This window comes from Erinaceus europaeus, chromosome 16 (genome assembly GCF_950295315.1).
Source record: "Erinaceus europaeus chromosome 16, mEriEur2.1, whole genome shotgun sequence".
NCBI lineage: Eukaryota > Metazoa > Chordata > Mammalia > Eulipotyphla > Erinaceidae > Erinaceus > Erinaceus europaeus.
Window position 1 is genome coordinate 68,336,768 of NC_080177.1, and position 21,646 is coordinate 68,358,413.

The 21,646-nt window shown below is 52.1% G+C and overlaps 1 protein-coding gene across 3 annotated transcripts; it reads right to left on the reverse strand.

Annotated features, from left to right (window-relative positions):
* Nucleotides 1–778: 778 nt before the first annotated feature.
* Nucleotides 779–13,152, reverse strand: NFATC4 (nuclear factor of activated T cells 4). 3 transcript variants are annotated; one of them, XM_060175276.1, is made up of 11 exons: nucleotides 12,859–13,144; nucleotides 11,617–11,788; nucleotides 10,696–10,921; nucleotides 7,957–8,119; nucleotides 7,166–7,365; nucleotides 6,536–6,708; nucleotides 5,913–6,053; nucleotides 4,862–4,917; nucleotides 4,474–4,600; nucleotides 3,693–4,280; nucleotides 779–1,138 (listed from the first exon to the last, which is right to left on the reverse strand). In XM_060175276.1, the coding sequence occupies exons 1-11, from the start codon at nucleotides 12,934–12,936 to the stop codon at nucleotides 1,071–1,073; spliced, it is 1,992 nt and encodes a 663-aa protein (XP_060031259.1). In that variant the 5' UTR covers nucleotides 12,937–13,144; the 3' UTR covers nucleotides 779–1,070. The 3 variants fall into 3 exon arrangements, with proteins under 3 accessions (XP_060031259.1, XP_007536269.1, XP_007536255.1); XM_007536207.3 differs by having other exon boundaries at nucleotides 4,020–4,280; nucleotides 10,696–11,788; nucleotides 12,859–13,152; XM_007536193.3 differs by having other exon boundaries at nucleotides 10,696–11,788; nucleotides 12,859–13,150.
* Between the last annotated feature and the right edge of the window lie 8,494 nt (nucleotides 13,153–21,646).

Sequence of the window (21,646 nt, forward strand, 5' to 3'; positions counted from 1 at the left end):
CTCAGAGGCTCCTGTGAGTAGGTCCCAACAGAATAGGCCAGACAAGGCCTGACTCCCCCAACCAGAGATTATCAGCCCAGGCCTGTCAGGGGTGGTATGTGGGTATACCTGCGGGCAGGGCATGCTGGGGAGCTCCTTTAAGCATCCCAAGATCCCAGCAGGTGGCACAGCTGCTGAGAAGGTCTCTGGGCTTCCAACAGTCTGTCACTGAAGCACAGATCTTTCTAGAATGGTTTCCCAGTCCCCAAGGATAGGAAAATCTAGAATGAAAAAGAGCAATGCCAAGCTTTCTTCACCACCTCCTCCCAAACCCATTCCAGGGAGGTCAGTCTCAGGAGCCTCAGTCTGGTGGGGCATGGTGTCTAGGGAGGAGCTGAGGCAGGAGCCCAGGAGCCCTGCATTCAGCCTACTCTGTATTAGCTGTCTGATCTCTGGCAATGCCTTTCCCTCTCTGAACCTTAATAAATGAGGGCAAGAGAGGGACTGGGCTGGGGTTTTCTGTCCCTGACTATGAATCAGAATCATCTGGGAAGAAGCAAGAGAGGAACTTGATGATATACAAATTCCCAGGTCCTATCTTGAAGCGCTGAAAGGAATCTGAATTCCCAGGGAGGAAAGGCCTACCCTAGCATTGGTCTTCAGCTGCCCCCACTCCCAGTCTCCAGTTAGGAAGCTTCTGGGGCCCCCACACACACCTCCTCACCGGCCCCTGCCACCTCCACTAGGCAGGGCAAGAAGCCATCCCATTGCTCTCTCCAAAGACTTCTAGAGCCCAAAGTGCGAGTTAGTGAGTAGTTTATTGCTGTCGACCTGCTCCCCACAGCGCCCCCTCTCACCAGCACCATGGCCTGTGTACAATCCACTCCCTTAGTCTCCCCACCAGCCTCAGCCTCCACCCCTTCCAGTGGTCCAAGGAAGCACCAGGCCTGGGGTCATGACTCAGCTAGAGGAAGGGAGGGTGGGAAGGAGACAAGAGGCAGAATCTGGGGAAAAAGGAGCCAGACTGAGCCAAGCTTCTGGAACCACCACCCCAGGATGAAGGGGACGTGGGCAGAGCTGCCAGCGACGCTTCAAGCAGGAGGCTCTTCTCCAGAGGGTGCAGGGAAGCCACTCAGGTCTCGGCCAATGATCTCACTCACTGTAAAGGGGGGGACAGTTGAGAGATTGGGAGCCCCTCTTTATTCAGAGAACCCCTCCCACTCCAATCCATTTTAGGGAGGCCTCAATCTAGGATAAACCTACGCTCCTCCCCCTCTGTCTTCTCTTCTTTTTATTTATTTTTTTTTTCTGTCTTCTCTTCTAATGGACCTCATTTCCCCAATGTATCCTTTTACTGGGACCTTGTACATGTGTGATTCACTGTTCCAAGCCACCTTTTTTTTGTTTGTTTTTCATGGAGACAGCACCAGAGCTTCCTCTGTTGCCATGGCGCCCACCATGCCATGCTTGGGCTTAAACCTGGGTCACATATATGGCAAAGCCCTCACACTGCCCAGTGAGGTATCTCTCTAGTACCAAGAACTATCTCGACATCTGTTCCCAATCAAATCCTGCTCAACTCCATCCATGCCTCCTCCCCCAGCCCTATTCTGCTGGCTGAGCCTGTAATGTCAGGACAATCGCTGTCAGCAGGTCAGAGTGGGTGCAACTAGCAGGAAGATGAGGGGAGGCAGAGAAGGAAACCTCTTTCTCGCCAGTCTGACCACAGGCACCACATTCCGGGGCAGCTGAGGCAAGGAAGCAGGCTTGACCAGGACCTCAACAAGACTCTACCCCTCGCTACCTGCAATGAAGCACCTGGATTCACACACTGAGGGCGCCAGGTGGCATGACCTGTTTTATTTATTTGTGGTTACTTTTTCAGATAGAAAGAGTGAAAGAGAGAGACAGAGAGGCAAGGAGAGAGAGAGAAAGAGAGAGAGACCACAGCACTGATGTTCCTGCTTAGTATGGTAAGGGCCAGGCTTGAACCTGGCTCTTGCACATGGCAAAGCAGTGCACTATCCAAATGAGCTATTTTTTAATTTTTATTATTTTTAAATATTTATTTGTTTCCTTTTGTTGTCCTTGTTGTTTTACTGTTGTAGTTATTATTGCTGTTACTGATGTTGTTGTTGTTGGATAGGACAGAGAGGAATGGAAAGAGGAGGGGAAGACAGAGGGGGAGAGAAAGATAGACACCTGCAGATCTGCTTCACCGCTTGTGAAGTAACTCCCTTACAGGTGGGGAGACGGGGACTTGAACCAGGATCCTTACACCAGTCCTTTTTGCACCACATGTGCTTAACCCGACATGCGCTATCACCCGACTCCCCCAAGTAAGCTGTTTTGCCAGCCTGGGTTATATGATCTTGCAAGTATTTCTAGTCCTAAGATGGACTGACATATTTATGTTTTGGTCATTAGTGGGGCTCCGCTGCTTAAGGCCAACTCTGGGAGAGAGAGAGAGGTAGAGATAGAGATAGAGAGAGGGAGTGGGAGAGAGGGAGAGGGAGAGAGAGAGAGAGATAGAGATAGGGAGAGGGAGTGGGAGAGAGGGAGAGGGAGAGAGAGAGAGAGGGAGAGATAGAGATAGAGAGAGGGAGTGGGAGAGAGGGAGAGGGAGAGAGAGAGAGAGAGATAGGGAGAGGGAGTGGGAGAGAGGGAGAGGGAGAGATAGAGATAGGGAGAGGGAGTGGGAGAGAGGGAGAGGGAGAGAGAGAGAGGGAGAGATAGAGATAGGGAGAGGGAGTGGGAGAGAGAGAGAGAGAGAGAGGGAAAGGGAGAGAGAGAGAAAAAAAGATAGGGAGGGGGAGTGGGAGAGAGAGAGCGGGAGAGGGAGAGGAAGAGAGAGAAAAAGAGATAGGGAGAGGGAGAGAGAGAGAGAGGTAGAGATAGAGATAGGGAGGGGGAGTGGGAGAGAGAGGGAGAGGGAGAGAGAGAGAAAAAAGAGATAGGGAGAGGGAGAGAGAGATAGGGAGGGGGAGAGAGAGAGGGAGAGAGAGGGAGAGAGAGGAAAAAACAGAGGTAGGGAGAGGGAGAGATATAGATAGGGAGGGGGAGGGGGAGTGGGAGAGAGAGAGCGGGAGAGGGAGAGAGAGGGAGAGAGAGAAAAAGAGATAGGGAGAGGGAGAGAGAGAGGTAGAGATAGAGATAGGGAGGGGGAGTGGGAGACAGAGAGAGGGAGAGAGAGAGAGAGGAAAAAAAGAGATAGGGAGAGAGAGAGAGGGAGAGATAGGGAGGAGGAGTGGGCGAGAGAGGGAGAGGGAGAGAGATAAAAAAGAGATAGGGAGAGGGAGAAAGAGGGAGAGAAAGAGAGAGAGAGAGGGAGGGAGAGAGAGAGACCACAGCCCCAAAGCTTCCTCCCGTGTAGTGGAGGTAAGGCTTAAGCCTGGGTTGAGCCTATTAGGGAGCAGTGCACGATGTGATGTTGCCGGCTCTGATGCTGAGATTTTGTAGTTTGGGGGAGCAGAGGGCAGAGGCAGGCAAATGAGTGAGGTGGAGACTCTAGGTATCCTCCAAAATGATAACTGGATTCAGGAGGCCACATGCACCAGCTTCCTGCCTGGGACACATGCCCACCAGCCCAGAGTCAGGGTGTGGGTCTCTAGCACCCAGGCCCCAGCCCTCAGCCCTCAGCAAAGGAGACAAGCAAGCTCCCCTCACACATGCTCACCCCTCACACATGCTCACACTTGAAGCCCCCGACCCACCTTCCTCCAGCGTGATTCCCTGGATAGGTACACTATCTCGGAAGCCGCCACCGCCTCCGCCACCACTGTAGCCACCCCTGGCCTTCTCCTGCTCTGAGGCCCCCTCTCCAGGAGCGTAGCTTGGCCCTACTTCATTGTATCCCTCTGCTGGTGGGGGGTGAACGCCACTCTGGGGAGGGAAGGAGCCTTCGAGCGGTGGGGATGAAGGCCTAAAGGGGGCCGGGGGAGGGAATGGCAGCCCCAGGGGGAAGGGGGAGCCTCTTCCTCCATAGGGATCACTCGGGAAGGGTCGGGGAAGAAAGGGGGGTGCAGATGGTCGGGCACAGCCTGTGGAAGCCCCAGTTTCAGGGAACATCCGCAGGCCAGGTCTATAGGAAGGTGGGGGCCCTGTCTGGGGGTAGAGAGGGGGTGTGCCATAGTGGAAGCCTTCTGACAGGTAAGGAGTTTCGTAAGCAGGGTCTTCATGGGGGTAGGAGGGGTAAGGGGGCCTGGGAGGTGAGAAGTCCATGTCGGTGCTAAAGGGGGGACCCGGTGCTGATGGGAAGCCCCGGAGAGATGAGTCTGGCAGGGGCTCCTCCTTAAAGATCACTGCGGGGAGGGGAGAAACACCAAGAGGACACACAGTGAGAGGTCTGGCATTTCCCCTACTGCACAACCCTCCGACCACTTGCCTGTCCATCTCTTGGCCCCTCCGTGTGAGGACACTGCACCCCTATGCCCCAGGTCCCTGCTGCTCCACCCCACCCCACCCTCACCGCCCACAGGCTGTCCTGGGGCGCACCCGGCAGGAACTTGAAACTCTGGGTAGGACTGCGCTTCCTCCTCCCATTGGAGACATAGAAGTAGACCTGGACAGGCCGGGACACCCGCTTGTTGCTGTACTCGGGGACTGTCAGGGTCAGAGTGGCCTGAGGAAGAGCAGAAAATGAGGTGGGGACCAAAGGGACATATAGCCTCAGACCAGCCCTTCCAGGGACACAAACCACCGCCTCCAGGGGATTTCCTGTTTCCTAGAGAGCCAGGCCAATTCCTAGAGAGGAGCCTGTTTCTAGAGGGGGCCTCCTGCAGAGGGGGTTAGGTTGGTCACAGCCAGGCACAGGGTCCTCAGAGGAGTATGTCCTGCTTTCTCCCACCTACTGCTGGGATGGCTCCCGTGATCATGTGGGTACCTCGTTGCTCTGCAGCCGGTTCACTGTGGCCTCTTCCTCCCACTGCAGCTTTCCATCTGTGCCAGAAGAACAAAGGGCTCAGCCCACCTCTACCCCCCCCCCCAACCACCACATACATCAACCCCTGACACTTGCTTCCTGATGAAGCGTAGAGGAATCCACCACATCTTCACTCAATTAAACACAAGAGGCAAGACGTCCAACCAACCATTCCCAAGCTGAGACCAAGAGAAGTGACAGAGCTAGCCCAGGGACTGAAGAGACTCGGTGACAGATAAAGCTCTTGAACCCTCCCCACACCACTAAGCAGCTTCCCAAGACAGTGATGGCCCAGCCCTCGCCCATGTCCCCCCTTAACCCCCACCCCTACTCCCCCCCATGGGCTGGTCAAGGCAGAGAGGGATTACAAGTCCAGGAAAACATCCTAACTTGAAGGAAGATGAAACCGCTAGTCTCATGACCCAGAACCTCTGAATCAGCTCTGACGTGGCCCCAGGGTGCTAGACTTGAGGGCAGGGTGGAGGATTTGGATGGGTACGCTAGGAAAGCCAAACGTTCAGATCGCGGATACACCTGAACTCCTTAGTGCTCCCACTCCCCTCCTCCCTTGTCTCGATAAACCTTATCCACAAACAAAAGGACTCCTCTTTGGTGACTAGTATGTAAATTTCTTAAATTTGCTCACCATCCTGAGCATCTTTTTAAAAGGTTTCTTAAAGATCTTTTAAAAAAAACTTTTCAAAAGATTTATTTTAGGAGAGAGACCAGAGCACTGTTCAGTCTTGGCATAGGCAGCAGCAAGGATTGAACTTGTGGCCTCTGTGGCCTTAGGCATGCATGTTCTGAGCTCTAGTGGGCTGAGCTCACTCCTCAGTCCCATCCTGAACATTTCTGTCATATCTGTGGAAAGCAGACAACACAAAAAGGAAAAGTCTGTCTGTCCCATTTTACAGATGCAGAAATGGAGGCTCAACTAGCTAGCTCAGTGACTATGCGTGCACAGATCTTTCACCTGTCCCTTTCAAGCCTGACCTACCCAGTGGCTACTCACCAGGGCCTCTTTCGATGAACACCACCTTGGAGTCTGGCAGGAAGTTGGATCCAGTCAGCACAAGTTCCTCCCCTCCCCTCACAGAGCAGGCACTGGGGCTGTAGGCCTCCACCTGAGGCAGCTCCTGGGCTGAGCGCTGGGCTGTCGGGCGGTGCAGGGAAGACTGAGCAGGATGTGCAAAGCCTCCTCTGCCCCAGCCTCCACAGAGTGACCACCACAGGGACCCCAAAGAGCCCTCCTCACTTGCATATACACAAGAGAACCAACAGTGCCTCTGGGATCATTCAGAAGATGTAAGGAACAGCTCCTGGGCAGAGTCAGATATAAGCAAGATAGACCAGAAAGCCACCCCAGCAAGTGGTCAGGGTCACCCAGGGAAGATGAAGGATAGAGTCACTCCAGTTCAGCCCAGAGACAGTCTTCAGCAGGGAAAAAAATCACAACACTACCCCCCACCAAGCCCATTATGGAGTTGAGGGCTGAATTGTTTCCTTGCTGGTTACCCAGACTGACAGAGCACACGGTACCATGTCAGGCAGACTTCCTGCCATACACACTCATACATGGGGTGGGGGACAGAGGGTGCAAGGGGCAGAGAGGTGGTACAAGGCCGTTTTGCTCACAGCATTCGATGGGCACTGAAGCTGTCTGCACTGAGACGACCTTCCCGCTGCCCTGGGGCACGTGTACCCGGAACACCAGCCGCACACGCGTGTTCTTCCGCCCGATGTCTGTCTCACCCTTTCGCAGCTCAATGTCTGAATTCCGAAGCTTCAGGATCCCAGCACAGTCAATGCTGAAGACAAAGAACAGAAGGCAGGCAAGAATGGTGAAGTCCACCCTAACCCCAACCCCCCAAAAATGGAAGCCTCTACCTTCTAGTCAAAGTGCTACAAGGTCTTTTCTGGGGGGAACAAGAGGAGTTATTTTAGCCCAGGTAGGACTCTTCTAAAAGCTCCAGGCCCCAAGTCTTGTCTTGTTCTTTCTTCCATTCTACCAGAGCACTGTTCAACCCTTGTTTATGATCCTGTATTGGGTTGAAACCAGGACCTTGGAACCTCAAGCAAGATAGTCTGTTTGCATGACCATTATAGTATCTTCCTCACCCTACAAGTTTTCTGGATGGTGAGAAGGCCTGAGACTGGCTCCTAGGGAGGAAGCCTAACTCTTCTCAAAAGAGGGTATGAGCTAGTTTAGGTCCAGGGGAGTAAGAGTAGGCCTGAAGTCTGAGAGGAAGCAGAGTGGGGCCCTACTTGGCAGCCATGTTGTTCTCAGGAAGCAGTGTCATCTCCAGCACCTTGGTACCACTGACCACAGCTTCATAGCTGGCTGTGGCCACCATCTTGCCCGTGATGCGGTGCACCTGATAAAAGGCATGAGGCCGAAGATTCCGTTCATCTGCAGTGCCAATGAACATCTGTAGGGTCAGTGGCTTCTCGCTGTAGCCTAGGAGCTGGCAGAGGAAGACAGAGGCCACTCATAACTGCCTGTTGTCTCAGCCTTTATCCATCCCTGAGTGAGGATGGAGAAAGATAAAGGATATCCTGACAGAGATTCCCTGGGGGGGGGGGGGGGACTGGGCACCAGTTGTGGAGAAAATGTGACCTGGAGTTCCCAGTGCTATTTTTGGCTGAAGACCCAAACTGCACTGGGCAAAGGGGAAAATCTTTCCAAAGAGACGGGGCCAAATCAACAGAGAGACACCGAATTCCCAGTGAACTTTGGCCTCAGCCTAACCCCTCCCCTCCCCCTGCATCTGGCAGGCCACCATTTTCCAGCACAGACTGGAGGCTGGTGTCCCATGGGATGAGTAGGGGGAGGGGGGAGGGACAGACAGAGGAAGAGAAAGTATATCCGGGTCCTCGAGTGCACCCTTCCTCCCCCAAGCCCAGCCTTTCCCGGAGGCTGCCTGCAGGGTCATAGCTGAGAGGGAGTGTGGGAAAGGGCAGTGCCATGGGTCCACATAGCTGGTGCTCATCTGCAGGGATGTAGGATGGAGAAGAGGAAGCCTATCAGGGTTGCCTTCCGCCACCCTGCCCCTTACCTTGACAACGGGGTGGCCGCCAGGAGCAGCTTTGACAGCTCCCCTGCTACCCTCAGTCTCATAGTGGGCCCGGTGGTGGGCTCTGGGCTGCACTTCAATCCGCAGCTCCAGCTGCTCATACTGGCTGGGCAGGGGCCAGTCCAGAGGGGGTAAGGCAGAGGTCCTGGGAGGAGAGAAGAGAGCTTATCACCACAGCACTGGGACCTAGCTCCCTCAGAAGAGGGAGAAAGGGAGTAAGAATGAGAGGAAAGAGTACGTGGTATAAATCAAGAAGTCCAAAAGCACACCAGCGTGGTCTAGGAGGGGTGCAGTGGATAAAGCAATGGATTCTCAACCAAAAGCACACAGGCAAGAAAAGCCAAGGGACTGAAGGGGACTAGGATGTGGGAGATGACATCAGACTTGAGTCTCTGCTTCCCAGCTCTGAACACAGGACTTGGGGTGCCAAGGGTTTACCTGGATACAGAAGAACCCCTAGCTCAACTTAATTTCCAGACTTAGAGGGGAGGATTCAAGTAATGAAACAACACTTCAGGGGTAGGGTGGTGGCCCACCTGAGAAAGTGTGCATGTTACCATGTGCAAGTACCTCGGTTCAAACCCCCAGTCCTCAACTACAGTGGGAAACTTCAGAAGTGATGAAGCAGTGCTGCAAGTATTTCTCATTCCCTCTCACTTTTAAAATAAATTATCTTTATTTATTGGAATTTGAAAATTTGAAAGGGAAGGGAGAGAGAGAAAGAGAGAGAGAGAGACAGCCCTGATTCACCACTTTTGAAGTTTTTCCTCTGCAGCTGGGGACCGGGGGCTTGAACTCAGATCCTTGCATACAGTAATGTGTGTACTTAACCAGGTGCATCACCACCTGGCCCCTCTCTCATTCCCTCTCTATCTCTACCTCCCCTTTCAGTTTCTCTGTCTCTATCCAATAAATAACATGGACATACATAAACACACACCACTTCAAGAACGGGAAAGACCTTGACAGTGAACCCCTCCATAGAAATGCTGTGTGACTCGGGACACCATGACCCCAGGCTGTGCCTTTTTCTCTAGTCAGAGCTGAACAGGCCAGTTCCAGGTGGCCAGGGGTATGCAAGCCAACATTCTTATATCTAGCTCCCAAAGGCCCATTCCGGGATGCATTGGATCGACCTTCTCGTGGTGCATCCCGTGAGTACCCATTCATTGGGGAAACTGACGATCCTTCCTAGCCGACTGAATCCACATGGATCCCAGTCACTTTCAAAGCCAGCAACAAGCAGCTCCTGACAGCTTTCAACCTGATGCTGTTGACTGGCTACGGAAGAAGGGCAAACGCTAGAAGAAGAAGAGGAAGAAGAAGAAGAAGAAGAAGAAGAAGAAGAAGAAGAAGAAGAAGAAGAAGAAGAAGAAGAAGAAGTAGAAGGCCCATTCCCTTGGCCAAGGGATCACAACTGCTCATGGCTCCCAGGATGTATCTGGCCCTGTCTAGAGACACTTTTTTGTGATCATAGTGAAGGAAGGGCAGACTATCAGAGGACAAGAATGCTGCCGAATCTTATGAAGATGCCCACTATACCGCAATGAGAAATGACTTAGCCCAGGTAGCTACAGCACTGAAGGTATGTAATGAAGTCCTGTTCTTTGGGAACCCACGGAAGCAAGTCTGGGAGTTTCTTTCTTCAGGGAACACCCAAATGGAGCCAGCTCCATCACAATTAGGATTGTTGAAATAGGGCTTTTTGTTTTTAGGGCAAAAGGGAGTAGAAAACCATAAGAACTGCTTGCATTCGTTTCTTGTTTGTTTGTCTGTTTTTTCCTCTAGGATTATTGCTGGAGCTCAGTGCTGCTCCTGGAGGCCATTTTCCCCATTTTGTTGTCCTTGTTATTGTTGCTATTGCTGTTGTTGGATAGGACAGAGAAAAATCGAGAGGAGGGGAAGACATAGTGGAGGAGAGAAAGACACCTGCAGACCTGCTTCAACGCCTGTGAAGCAACGCCCTTGCAGGTGGGGAGTAGGGGGTTCGAATCCTGATCCTTACACTGGTCCTTGCGCTTCACACCATGTGCGTGCTTAACCTGCTGTGCTACTGCCTAGCCCCCAGAACTTTCATATGGACCAGTTGACCTGTGAATACATGCTTTTTATTCATGTTAGAAGTGACTTTTTTCTTTCTTTCTCTTTCTTTTGCCTTTGCTGGGGTTTCACTGCTCCACTCCAATTCTTTCAGACAGAAAAAGAGAGAAACAGAGATAGAGGCGGAGAGGGAAAGACAGCCCTACGCAGAAGCTTCCCTCAGTGCAGTGGAGGCCAGGTTCAAACCTGGGTCACACATGACAAAACAGGTTCCCGTCCATCCATGTAAGCTCTCTTGCCAGCCCAGCACTTCAGTCACAAGTCAGCCCTAGAGATGGCTATAGAAGTGGGATTTACTGCTACCTGGCTGACAGCTGAACTCTAGCCTACTTTCTGTGTACAGAGAGCTGGGGATAGAGAATATCTAAAACGCCCCTCCCCACCCCCCAGGGAAGAGGGGTGGTTCTAATTGGTCCACGGGGAGAGACTCTCCTTTTGTGACTTGTCTGAAAGGGGTGCTTTTCTCCCTTTCTCTAAAGTGGGGTAATGGCAGCAGCCATGCCAGCTGCAAATCCTCTGTGGAAATGCCAAGGGCACAGAACTAGAACCTTTCTTCATCCTGACCCTCCTGCTCCAAATGTGGATGATTGAGGACAGTGGGAGGCCAAGAGTGACTCTCACCTGAAGATGGGGCTGTGACCCCCAATCCGGGCCTTAGACCAAGCCAGTGGGGAGGGCACTGCCAGGTAGTCCATGCTGGCCACCTCCTTCCGAGGCCCCCCAGGAGCCGGGGTCTCTTCTGGTCCTGAAGGCAGCTTCCCGTTGCAGGGGGCAGGCTCTTCAGCCCGAGGCAGGGCCACTGCCTGCTCACTGGAAGTCCTCCGGGTCTTCTGGGGGATGCTCTCAGCTGGCGGGGCCCCCACGTAGTCAAAGGGGCCAGGGGAACTGGGATCCCGGGCCAAAGGCAATGGGGGTGGTGGAGGTGGCTCCGAACCTTCCTCTCCCAGGCTGCCTCTGCGGGACAGAGCTGGGGAGGCTGAAGATGGGGTTCCCGAGCTGGAATAGCGCCGCTTTCCACATGGAGAGGCAGGCCTTGGCGAGGCTGGGCTGGGCCCAGGAGCACTGAGGAGTAACCAGCTATCCTCTGGCCCTCGGCCTCCAGGGCTGGGGCCATACAGACTCCAGGGATCGTCAGGGGTCCATGGCCTGGGGGATGCCCGGGGTGAGGGCAGTGGAGAGCCCAGGCCAAAGCGGGAGGCCGCCTCATTGAGCTCAGACTCGACCTCATCGCAGGCGGCATACAGGGCGGCCTCATCAGAGGCATCAGAGAAGAAGCTCCAGGAGGACAGGCTGCTGCTGCCAGGGCTTGGGCTGAAGAAAGAGCCCCCACCGGGACCCCCAGCCTCCCGATAGCCCCCAAAACCTTCTGGTGGAGGATACTCCCTGGGGGAGCCATCCCCCCAGGCATCGGGGTTGTCTTCTAGAGTGGCTGGTGGGTCAGGTGTGGGGGAGATGGAGGTGATGCGGATGCTGGGGCATTCGAGAACACGTGTTCCCCCCGCCCCCCCAGAGCTTCCTCCTGGCACCCCCAGCCTCACTGACCGGGCAGGCTGGCTCTCCCAGGTGCCAGGCGAGGGGGCCGGGCGAGGTGGTGGTGAGTGCATGCCAGGCCGTGGGGGTGGAGGGCGGGGGATGCCAATAGGGGCAGCACCATAGGGAGGGGGCTCCCCCAGAGCCAGACGGCAGCATGTTGGGGTGTCCTCTGAGTCCAGTTCTGTCAAAATGGCGAGGGGGGGAGCAGAAGGAAGGATGCCACAGGAAAGAGGGGGGGGGGAGAGAGAAGCAGGTGAGATGTCTAGGTTCCCTGAATGGTCAACCCCCAAGTGTTGCTATACCACCCCTCCTCAACAAGAAGGCGGGTGTGGGGTGTCCTTCTGAGACACAAAGACAAAGCCAAGTTGGGTTTGAGAAGGTGGAGGCATTCGGTCGGTTGTGCTAGGCCTATGCCCTCTGGGAGAGCCTGGGACCTGGGATACCGGACCAAGTGGCTCTTAAGGTGTAGGAGGTGGTGGAGACGGGCTGGAGCAAGGCCTGGAGGCGTGCTTAGAGAGGCGCTGGGCTGGGCTGGGGGCGACTCACACATGAACCCAATTAGCAGCGGTTCCCAAACCCCCAAACGGCGCTGGCAGGAGCCCCAGTTGCCATCGCAACGTTGGGGGGGGGCACCGGGGCAGTGGTGACGAGGAAAGGTGACTCCTCCCTCGCTCCCCCCCATTGGGGGCGGGGGCGCAGCCGAGGGGTGCCGCGTGCCGAGCCAAGGAGGGGAGGCGGGAGGGGGCGCGGGATACGCGGATTCCGTGCGAGCGGCGGCAGCCGCCCCCGGCTCAATCCCCGCCATCTGCCTCTCATTGCGGCCAGACGGGGGAGGGGGAGGGGCACCCCGGCGAGGCCCCAGAGCGCCTCCAGCCCCCAGCCAGCGACCTGCGGACCCCGGACTCGGCCCGCAAGAGGCAGGCTGTGGAGCCCACCTCCGGTCCCCAGGGTCGCGCCCCGCGCCCTCCGGAGCGCAGCACCCGGTCGCCCCTCATCCCTGTGACAGTCGGTTCAGCGGAGAACGAGAGGCGGCGCGCAGCCAGCGGCACCCCCACCCCCACCCCACTCACAACCTAAAAAGGAGAAAGTGCTGCCCGGGCCCCCAGCCTCACCTCTGCAGACCCCCGAGCTCCCTTCAGCCTCTGACCCCCGCCTCCCTCCCCCCTCCCCCCGCCCCCTCCCACACACTGCCCTAAAATCCCCATGCCCTTCTTCACTGACCCCAAGACCCCGTCCCCGCCCCGCACTAACCTTCCCCTGACCCCCCCGCGCCCAGTGGGGGGGCCTCCTTTTCCTCCCCGAACACCAACTTGAATTCCAGCTCCTCATCCTCGCAGCTCGCTGCCCCCATGGATCCGGCCAGAGCCCCGGGGTCCGGGTCTGGAGGGAGGGGGGCAGAGCAGGAGGCTGTCGTATCTTCGCCGGTGCCTCCCTCCCTCCCCTTCTCTCAGACGCCCCCTCCTCCACCGCTGCCGCCTCCCTCTGGACGCCCCCTCGGTATTATAGAAACTTTTCCAAACTTTTTTTCCCCCAAACTTCTTCAAAGCACCCCCCAGCCGGTCCCTGATTGGCTGCCCAGGATGCTCCTGCCCCTCCTCCGAGGATGAGATGGGAAAACCACGCGCCCCCTTCCTCCCCCACCCTCCCGCCCTCGAGAAAAAAAATAATAAAAAGGAACAAAACTGAATTGGAAAACTGTCCCTCCAGCGTAGTGTGACCACAAGGATGCCCATTGGTCCGCAGCTGTGACAGTCACTGCCAGCAGAGAGCACTACAACCCACACCCCTAACTTAAGTTCGGGAGGCTCCGGGTTCGAGCACTTTAAAGGGGTCACATCCTGAACCCACGGTGTAGATGGACCGCAAGAAATTCTTAAATTCTGCAGAGCTGTGCAGGCGGCAGCTGGGAAAGGGGTTCGGGTCTCCTCCCCTTTGTTTCTGAGCTAGAGGCCCGGGATGCTCAGGGGCTCCAGGCTGGTCTGCAAAGAGAGGTTATTCCTTCCAAGTCATTGGCCCCAGGTCACCCAGCTAGGGTCTTCCGATCCCGGGTCTTACTGGTGAGGAGCACTTAGCCAGCTCAGACCCTTGGTGGGAGGCGATCCAGGCCAGACTTTACCGCCGTCCTGGTCCCAGCCACCCCCAAGGGGCCATCAATTAGCCTCCCCTGAAAGTCGGCTCCCTCCACCCTAGAACTTCAGTCTGGACTGAAACTATGACCCGCTGGCTTCTCTTGCTCTGCTCTCCAGAAAATCCTGGCTAGGTTTACTTGGGGCCCGGAGCCCAGGCGACCTGGGTGGGCCCCAGAGTTGGGCACCTGTCACCTGGGCCGGAGGAGGGAGAAAGACTCGGCCTAGGGTTTCTAGGAAGGGGAGGTGTGGAGGGGCCTTGCGGGAGCAGAAGGGCTTAGAACTGAAACTGGAGACTTGACAACCGACTGCGGAGGGGAGTACTGGGAAGGAGGGATGTATCCCCCTCGCAGACCGAATAATCACATCTCTCCGAGGCTGCTTGCAGCGACTGTGTATTTTCCCCCACCCCTTCCCACAGCCCGGCCCCTGGTGGTGCCCCCGCCCCGCACCTAGAGGGTTAAATGTTGGCCCCTCCGGCCAGACGTTTACAAACACACGGGAGCCGGGCGGGGACCGCGCCCGCCGCTTTAATGAGAACCAGGCTCGGCGGGGCCGGGGGAGAGGGGAGGGCTGGCCCGGCGGGCTCGGGTTCCGCAGCGGCCCGGGCGGCTCCCTCCCTCCCCTCCCGTCCTCACCCTGGCCCGCCCAGCCCCCCCCAGCCCCCCAGCCCCCCAGCCCCCGGGGACCCCAGTGACGTGCGGAGCTGCCCCGGCTGCGAGCCCAGGGCAGCTGCGCGGCGGGGCGGGGCGGGGAGGCCCGGCCGCCGGGGAGAGAAGAATGTCCCGAGGCCGAGGCCGAGCCCGGTTTGATTCCCCCCCTATTCATATTCTCTCTCTCTCCCTCCCCCCCCCCCCCCGTCTTTCCTTCGGTTGGCCTCCTCGGGTTACATTCCCCTTCCAGCTCGGGAATCAAGGAAGGAAAGAGAAACTGCGCCCAGCGTCCACCAAGAGGAGTGACCCGGAGAGGAGGGGGTGCTGAGGCCGGAAGGGCCAGGGGAGCTCCGCACCCCAACCCAGTCCCAGCTTCCCCCTCGGGTCGCCTCTGCGCCCCGCCTCCCCCCGCCCCCTCCTAACACTAGCAGACTCGCGCATTCTTTTCAAATGTCATATTTCCTTTGATCCTGGGCAGCGCTTCTCCATGTGTCTGGCCCAGCTCCTGCGCAGCCAGCCGCCTTCCCCATCCACCCACCCCCACTTTGTATATTTTTCCTGGAGATCCCTCCCCTCCTCCCAGCATCTGGAAGGCCCCAGGGCTGGCGTCGGCGCATATTCCCGGGGCGACTCTGGCCTTGCCTCCCGGTGACTCAATTTCCCCCTCTGGTGTAGGGGGAGGGGCAGAGCTGTGGAGCGCAGAGATGGTACAGATGAACCAGAAAGCGGCCCAGGGGCAAATTTCCCTCGGAGGGGGGGAGTGGAGGGGGACATCCCTGGGCTCTGAAAACACTCCAATCTGGGCTGCAGCAGAAGGGTGGAATTTGTAACTTTTTCAAACGTTTTGGCCTGGGAATCGCGGGTAGGGGTGGCCCTCCACTTCTGCCCCCTGGCGACCGCCGGGACCTAGCGCCCTCCGCTGCCCCCTAGCGCGCACACCTGAGCACAGCTCGGCTTTCTTTGTATTTGGGGCGCTTTGCCTTCTCTCCGCTTGCACAGGCTTTCAACCACCTGGACGATAGAATTATTATTATTATTATTATTATTATTATTATTATTATTATTATTCCACCAAAGCACTGCTCAGCTCTGACTTATGCTGGGGATTGAACCCTGGGCTTTCTGTGGCTCATTTCAAGTCTGTTGAGCTACCGATGGAGCCATCTCTCGGTCCCAGAGTTTTATTATATTATACAAAACACATCTCCTTTAACGATTCAAGTGGTCCAACAGTACATAGTAAAAAGTAAAGTACATAGTGAATGTTCACACTTTTAAAAAAACATTTATGTATTTATTCCCTTTTTGTTGCCCTTGTTTTATTGTTGTAGTTATTATTGTTGTTATTGATGTCATCGTTGTTGGAAAGGACAGAGAAATGGAGAGAGGAGGGGAAGACAGAGAGGGGGAGAGAAAGACACCTGCTGACCTCCTTCACCGCTTGTGAAGGGACTCCCTTGCAGGCTGGAGCTGGGGACTCGAACCAGGATCCTTAAGCGACTCCCCTGTAGGTGGGAGCTGGGGGCTCGAACCAGGATCCTTAGGCCAGTCCTTGTGCTTAACCCGCTGCACTGCCGCACCACTTTTTTTTTTTTAATTTTTTAGGATTTTATTTATTTATTTATTTATGAGGAAGATAGAAGGAGAGAGAAAGAACCAGACATCACTCTGGCACATGTGCTGCCGGGAATCGAACTCAGGACCTCATGCTTGAGAGTCCAAAGCTTTATCACTGCGCCACCTCCCGAACCACACTTTTTTTTTTTTAAAGATAGAGAACCAAAGAAGCAGAGAGAAAGACTGAAAGAGACCACATTACCAAAGTGTCCTTCAGTGTGTTAGGACAGGACTCCAAACTGGATCATACACATGGCAAAACAGCATACTGTCCAAGTGAGCTATTTTGCTGGCCAGAGAATCCTAGCTTCGATGCATTTACTGGCAAAGGTAGGCCATATATACTCGTGTTATGCACTTGTGGCAATGCAGTAGGCACTTTTCTTGACTTGCTTTAGCAAATGGCTTGGAGATCTTTTCCTGTCAGCACACATATGGTGACAAAAGAACCCACCTTTTCATTTGATAAAGGGACTTTCCACAAGAGCGGGTGTGTGACAGAGCTGGTTCTCACCATCTCTGTCCAGAGCTAATTCCACTATGTCACTTTTTTTTTTTTTTTTTTTTTATCAGAGCACTCACTGTTCAGCTCTGGCTTATGGTGGTACGGGGGACTGAACCTGGGACTCTGGAGCCTCAGGCATGAGAGTCTGTTTATATAACCATTATGCTGTCTACCCTCCACCCACTATGTCACATTTTAACAGCAGTCTGCCTGAGACTAGGCTTCCGCTAAAACAGCCTGAGACAAGAGTCAGATGCAGGCATTTATTGTGTAAGACAAACCCCAAGGGGTAAAAGTGAAGGAGTAGGAAGAGTGGAATTAGGAAAGGGGACAAGCCGTTCCAAAGTGAGTCAATGGTCACCACTCTGATCAGCCAGAATGCTGCCCCGCTGTGGACTTTCTTTAATCACTAGAATGTGACTCAAAAGACAGAGGAGGGAAATATTTATCCACTAACTCTTACCCCCCAGGGGTCAAAATTGTCCCTTGCATGATAATTTTCCTCACTCCCCTGTGCTTATATAAATGCTACAATGGTAGTCCCTAATCTAAAATAAATAAATAAATAAAAACCAGGACACGTAGCTGGGAGCAGGTGCAGTCAAATGGCATCTGCAAGCAGTTGGCTGTTAGAATAATAACTGGAATAAAAAGATGGATGGAGATATATGAGACAAGATATACAGAGTCATTCATTCACTAGGAAATGGGCTTTAGTGATGAGGAGATAGCATAATGGTTATGCAAAAAAACTATCATACCTGAGGCATCAAAGGTCTCAGGTTCAGTCCCTAGCACTACCACAAGCTGGAACTGAACAGTGCTCTAGTAAGGAAGGAGGCAGGGAAGGGAGGAGGGGGGGTGCTTTAAGGAATCTCTCTACTCAGAGACAGTTCAAGGCATTAGATACCCTAGTTATAAACAAAGCCTCTGAGAATTATCAGCTACTGTTAAGTTGGAAATATGTTTTATACTAGATATATGTCCTCTTCCTTGTATCCATAACTATAGGGACCTATCAATTTTATTTGTAGGATGTAATTTCGATTTCCTTCATTGTTATCCTAGATCAAACTAATACTTTCTGACTTAGGGTCTCAATGACAATATCTAGCAATACCTTACACATTCAATAACTGAAGCATATACTTTTAATACCCTTCTCCATAGCAAGAAATATTTTCTGGCTAAATAAGGAAATAAGTTATAATAAAATGACCAAAAAATAAATGCAGAATAAAAATGTTCTTTTACTGACCTCACATGTATAATATTATTACCAATTAAAACAATAATACAAGTAAATATGTATATATATGTATACAAATGTTACAGTACAAGAAAGGAAAAATTAATAGATCAATAATAGTAATGCTATTCATATACCTTTTATTTTGAATTTAAAGGATATGGTCTATAATGGAAATAAATTATTAGGGGGCCTGATGGTGGCACACTTGGTTGAGCACACATGTTACAATGCACAAGAGCCCAGGTTCAAGCCCCCAGTCCCCACCTGCAAGGGGAAAGCCTTGCAAGTGGTGAAGCAGGGTTGCAGGTGTCTGTCTGTCTCTCTTCCTCTCCATCTCCCCTTCCCTCTCAATTTCTAGCTGTCTCTATCAATAAATAAAGATAAGTAAGAAATTATTTAAAAAGAAACTATTACAAATTCTGTACTGTCTTAAGTTTCACAATTTGTCAATGCCTTTGATAGAAATGATTTTCATATAGACAGATGTAAGTACCATATAACCAAATTGATCTGTCTCATCCATGGTTGATCAAAGAGAAAAATTAGTAATTTTAATTAAAAAAATTTTTTAATCTATTATTGGATAGAGAGAGAAATTTAGAGGGGAGAGGGATAGGGAAGGAAAGAGACAGACACTTGAAGCCCTGCTTCACCACTTGTAAAGCTTCCCCCCTGCAGGTGAATTTTTTTTTCTTGGCCTCCAGGGTTGTTGCTGGGGCTCTACGAATCCACTGCTCCTGTAGGCTATTTTTTTTTAATATTTTATTTTTATTTATTTATTCCCTTTGTTGCCCTTGCTGTTTTATTGTTGTAGTGAAAATTTTTTGAGAGATAATCCATATCCCATAAAATTCACTCTTTTAATGTACAATTCAGTGGATTTTAGTATGTTCACAAAGTTGTGCCACTATCACTCTATCTAGTTCCAGGACTTTTCTTCCCTACAAAAATAAATTCCAGGGGTGGGGCAGTAGTGCAGCAGGTTAAGCGGGCAGCGCAAAGCACAAGGACTGGAGTAAGGATCCCAGTTCCAGCCCCCAGCTCCCCACCTGCAGGGGAGTCACTTAAGGATCCTGGTTCCAGCCCCTGGCTCCCCACCTGCAGGGGAGTTGCTTCACAAGCTGTGAACCAGGTCTGCAGGTGTGTATCTTTCTCTCCCCCTCTCTGTCTTCCCCTCCACTCTCCATTTCTCTCTGTCCTATCCAACAACAACATCATCAATGACAACAATAATAATAACCACAACAATGTGGTCCAGGAGGTGGCGCAGTGGATAAAGCACTTGACTCTCAAGTGTGAGGTCCTGAGTTCAAGCCCTGGCAGCACATGTACCAGAGTGATGTCTGGTTCTTTCTCTCTCTCCTCCTATCTTTCTCATCATAAATAAATAAAATCTTTAAAAAAATAACCACAACAATGATAAAAACAAGGGCAACAAAAGGGGAAAAAATAGCCTCCAGGAGCAGTGGATTTGTAACCCTGGAGGCAAAAAGTTAAATAAATAAATTCCATACCTATTAGTAATTAGCCCCCATTCTCCTCTCTCTCTCTCTCTCTCTCTCTCTCTCTCTCCCTCTCTCTCCCTCCCTTCCTCCCACTCTCTCCCTCTCTCTTTCCCTAGTCCATGAAAACCACTAATCCACATCCTGTCTCTGTAGATTTGTCTGTTCTGGACATGTCATAGAAATGGAATCTCATAGACTGTTGGAGTCTCATTTCTTTTGTTTAGAAAGCATTTTCAAAGAGCAGACAGTGTAGTATGTTTCAGTTCTTGTTTTCTTCTTAGGGTTGAATATTAATTTTAGTTGTAAAGATTTCCTTCATGTGGAGCAATGAGTACAAAAGTAGTTAGAAAAAAATTTTTAATCTAAGGGTAAGAGTGGCAAGATTCTTGAAAATAATATTTCATAATAAATTCCAAAAATTAGAATATGTCTTTGTTTTTCTAGGGTTGATGCTAACAGCTGCTTTCTTTTCCTTAATTTTTCTCTTGTCTCCTTAAAATAGAAATAGCCGGGAGTTGGGCGGTAGCGCAGCAGGTTAAGTGCACGTGGCACAAAGCGCAAGGACTGGTATAAGGATCGAGCCTCTGGCTCCCCCACCTGCAGGAGAGTCGCTTCACAGGCGGTGAAGCAAGTCTGCAGGTGTCTATCTTTCTCTCTCCCTCTCTTTGTCTTCCCCTCCTCTCTCCATTTCTCTCTGTCCTATGCAACAACAATGACATCAATAATAACTACAATAAAACAACAAGAACAAAAAAAGGGAATAATAAATATAAAAAAATAGAAATAGCCATAAATTTTTTTCTCCCCATTTAAAAAAATTAATGAGTGTGGATCAAGTATTCTGTTTGTTTCAGGGGTGGCAGACAAAGGTGACTCCAGAATATTTATAAGAGTAACTTGAGGGGCCGGGTGGTGGCACACATGGTTGAGCGCACATGTTACAGTGTGCAAGGACCCAGGTTCAAGCCCCCCGTCCCCACCTGCAGGGGCAGAGCTTCATGAGTGGTAAAGTAGGGCTGTAGGTGTCTTTCTGTCTCTCTCCCTCTCTATCACCCCCTTCCCTCTTGATTTCTGGCTGTCTCTATCCAATAAATAAGTAAAGATAAAAGAGTAATGACTTCATTCACTTTAAATAAGAAAAAAAAAAAAAGAGTGACTTGAAAGTGGGACTGGGGCAGATTTGGCTAAAGCAGCATACCAGTAAACTGTTTCTCCACTGCGGACTTATCTGTGGTGACTGGGGAGGACAGTTTGGGTAGAGCACCACTGATGGTTGCAAAAGGGACGTCATGATGGGGTGGGGGTGGGGGTAGGGGTGGGGGTGGGGGGGTGGGATGAGACACAATCTTTTGGTGATGGGAATGGTGTCTATATACACACCTATTAAACTGTAGTCATATAAATCACTAATTAATATGAGAAGGGGAAAAATTGATTATATGTCTAACAAAGGGACTTTTCAAAGTTAACCCAATTACCAAATAATGTGATTATAACAGTAACTATCCATTGTCTTCTTGAACCCTAAGACAGCAAGAACCTCACATTTCCACTACAGAGCCTAAACTTCCCCCAGTCCTGGGACCCTAGGGTAGGGCCCACTTTCCCGTATGCTTCTCCCAATTCTTATCAAATAATATTGCATCCGCTGATCGCAACCTAATCAACACAATGAGTGCCATCCCAGCATGCTTCACTTCAAACTGTGTCCAGAGACTTCAGGTGTGGAACGACAACCATTCAGCTTCATCACTCGTGTGAGACCTTTCCTTTCATAGTATTCTCTAATTCCATTCCAGGTGGTTCACTTCCTAACAAAGTCCCAAAACCTAGCTATAGACCAGAGGTCCCAGGAGATCATATGTTCACACATATCCATAAACCAGGGCAAATATATACCTGAAAGCAGTAGTACACTAGAGTTTGCAGTGAGTACCCCCCAACACTTCATCTCCACTATTCCAACCTTTGGGTCCATGATTCTTCAACAATTTGTTTGGCTTTGTATGTTAACTCTCTTTTCAGCCACCAGGTTCCAGATGCCATCAGGATGCCGGCCAGGCTTCCCTGGACTGAAGACCCCACCAATTCGTCCTGGAGCTCAGCTTTCCCAGAGACTCACCCTGCTAGGGAAAGAGAGAGGCAGACTGGGAGTATGGACCGACCAGTCAACGCCCATGTTCAGTGGGGAAGCAACTACAGAAGCCAGACCTTCTACCTTCTGCAACCCACAATGACCCTGGGTCCATGCTCCCAAAGGGATAGAGAATGGGAAAGCTATTGGGGAGGGGATGGGATATGGAGATTGGTTGGCGGGAATTGTGTGGAGTTGTACCCCCTTCATCCTATGATTTTGTTAATGTCTCCTTTCTTAAATAAAA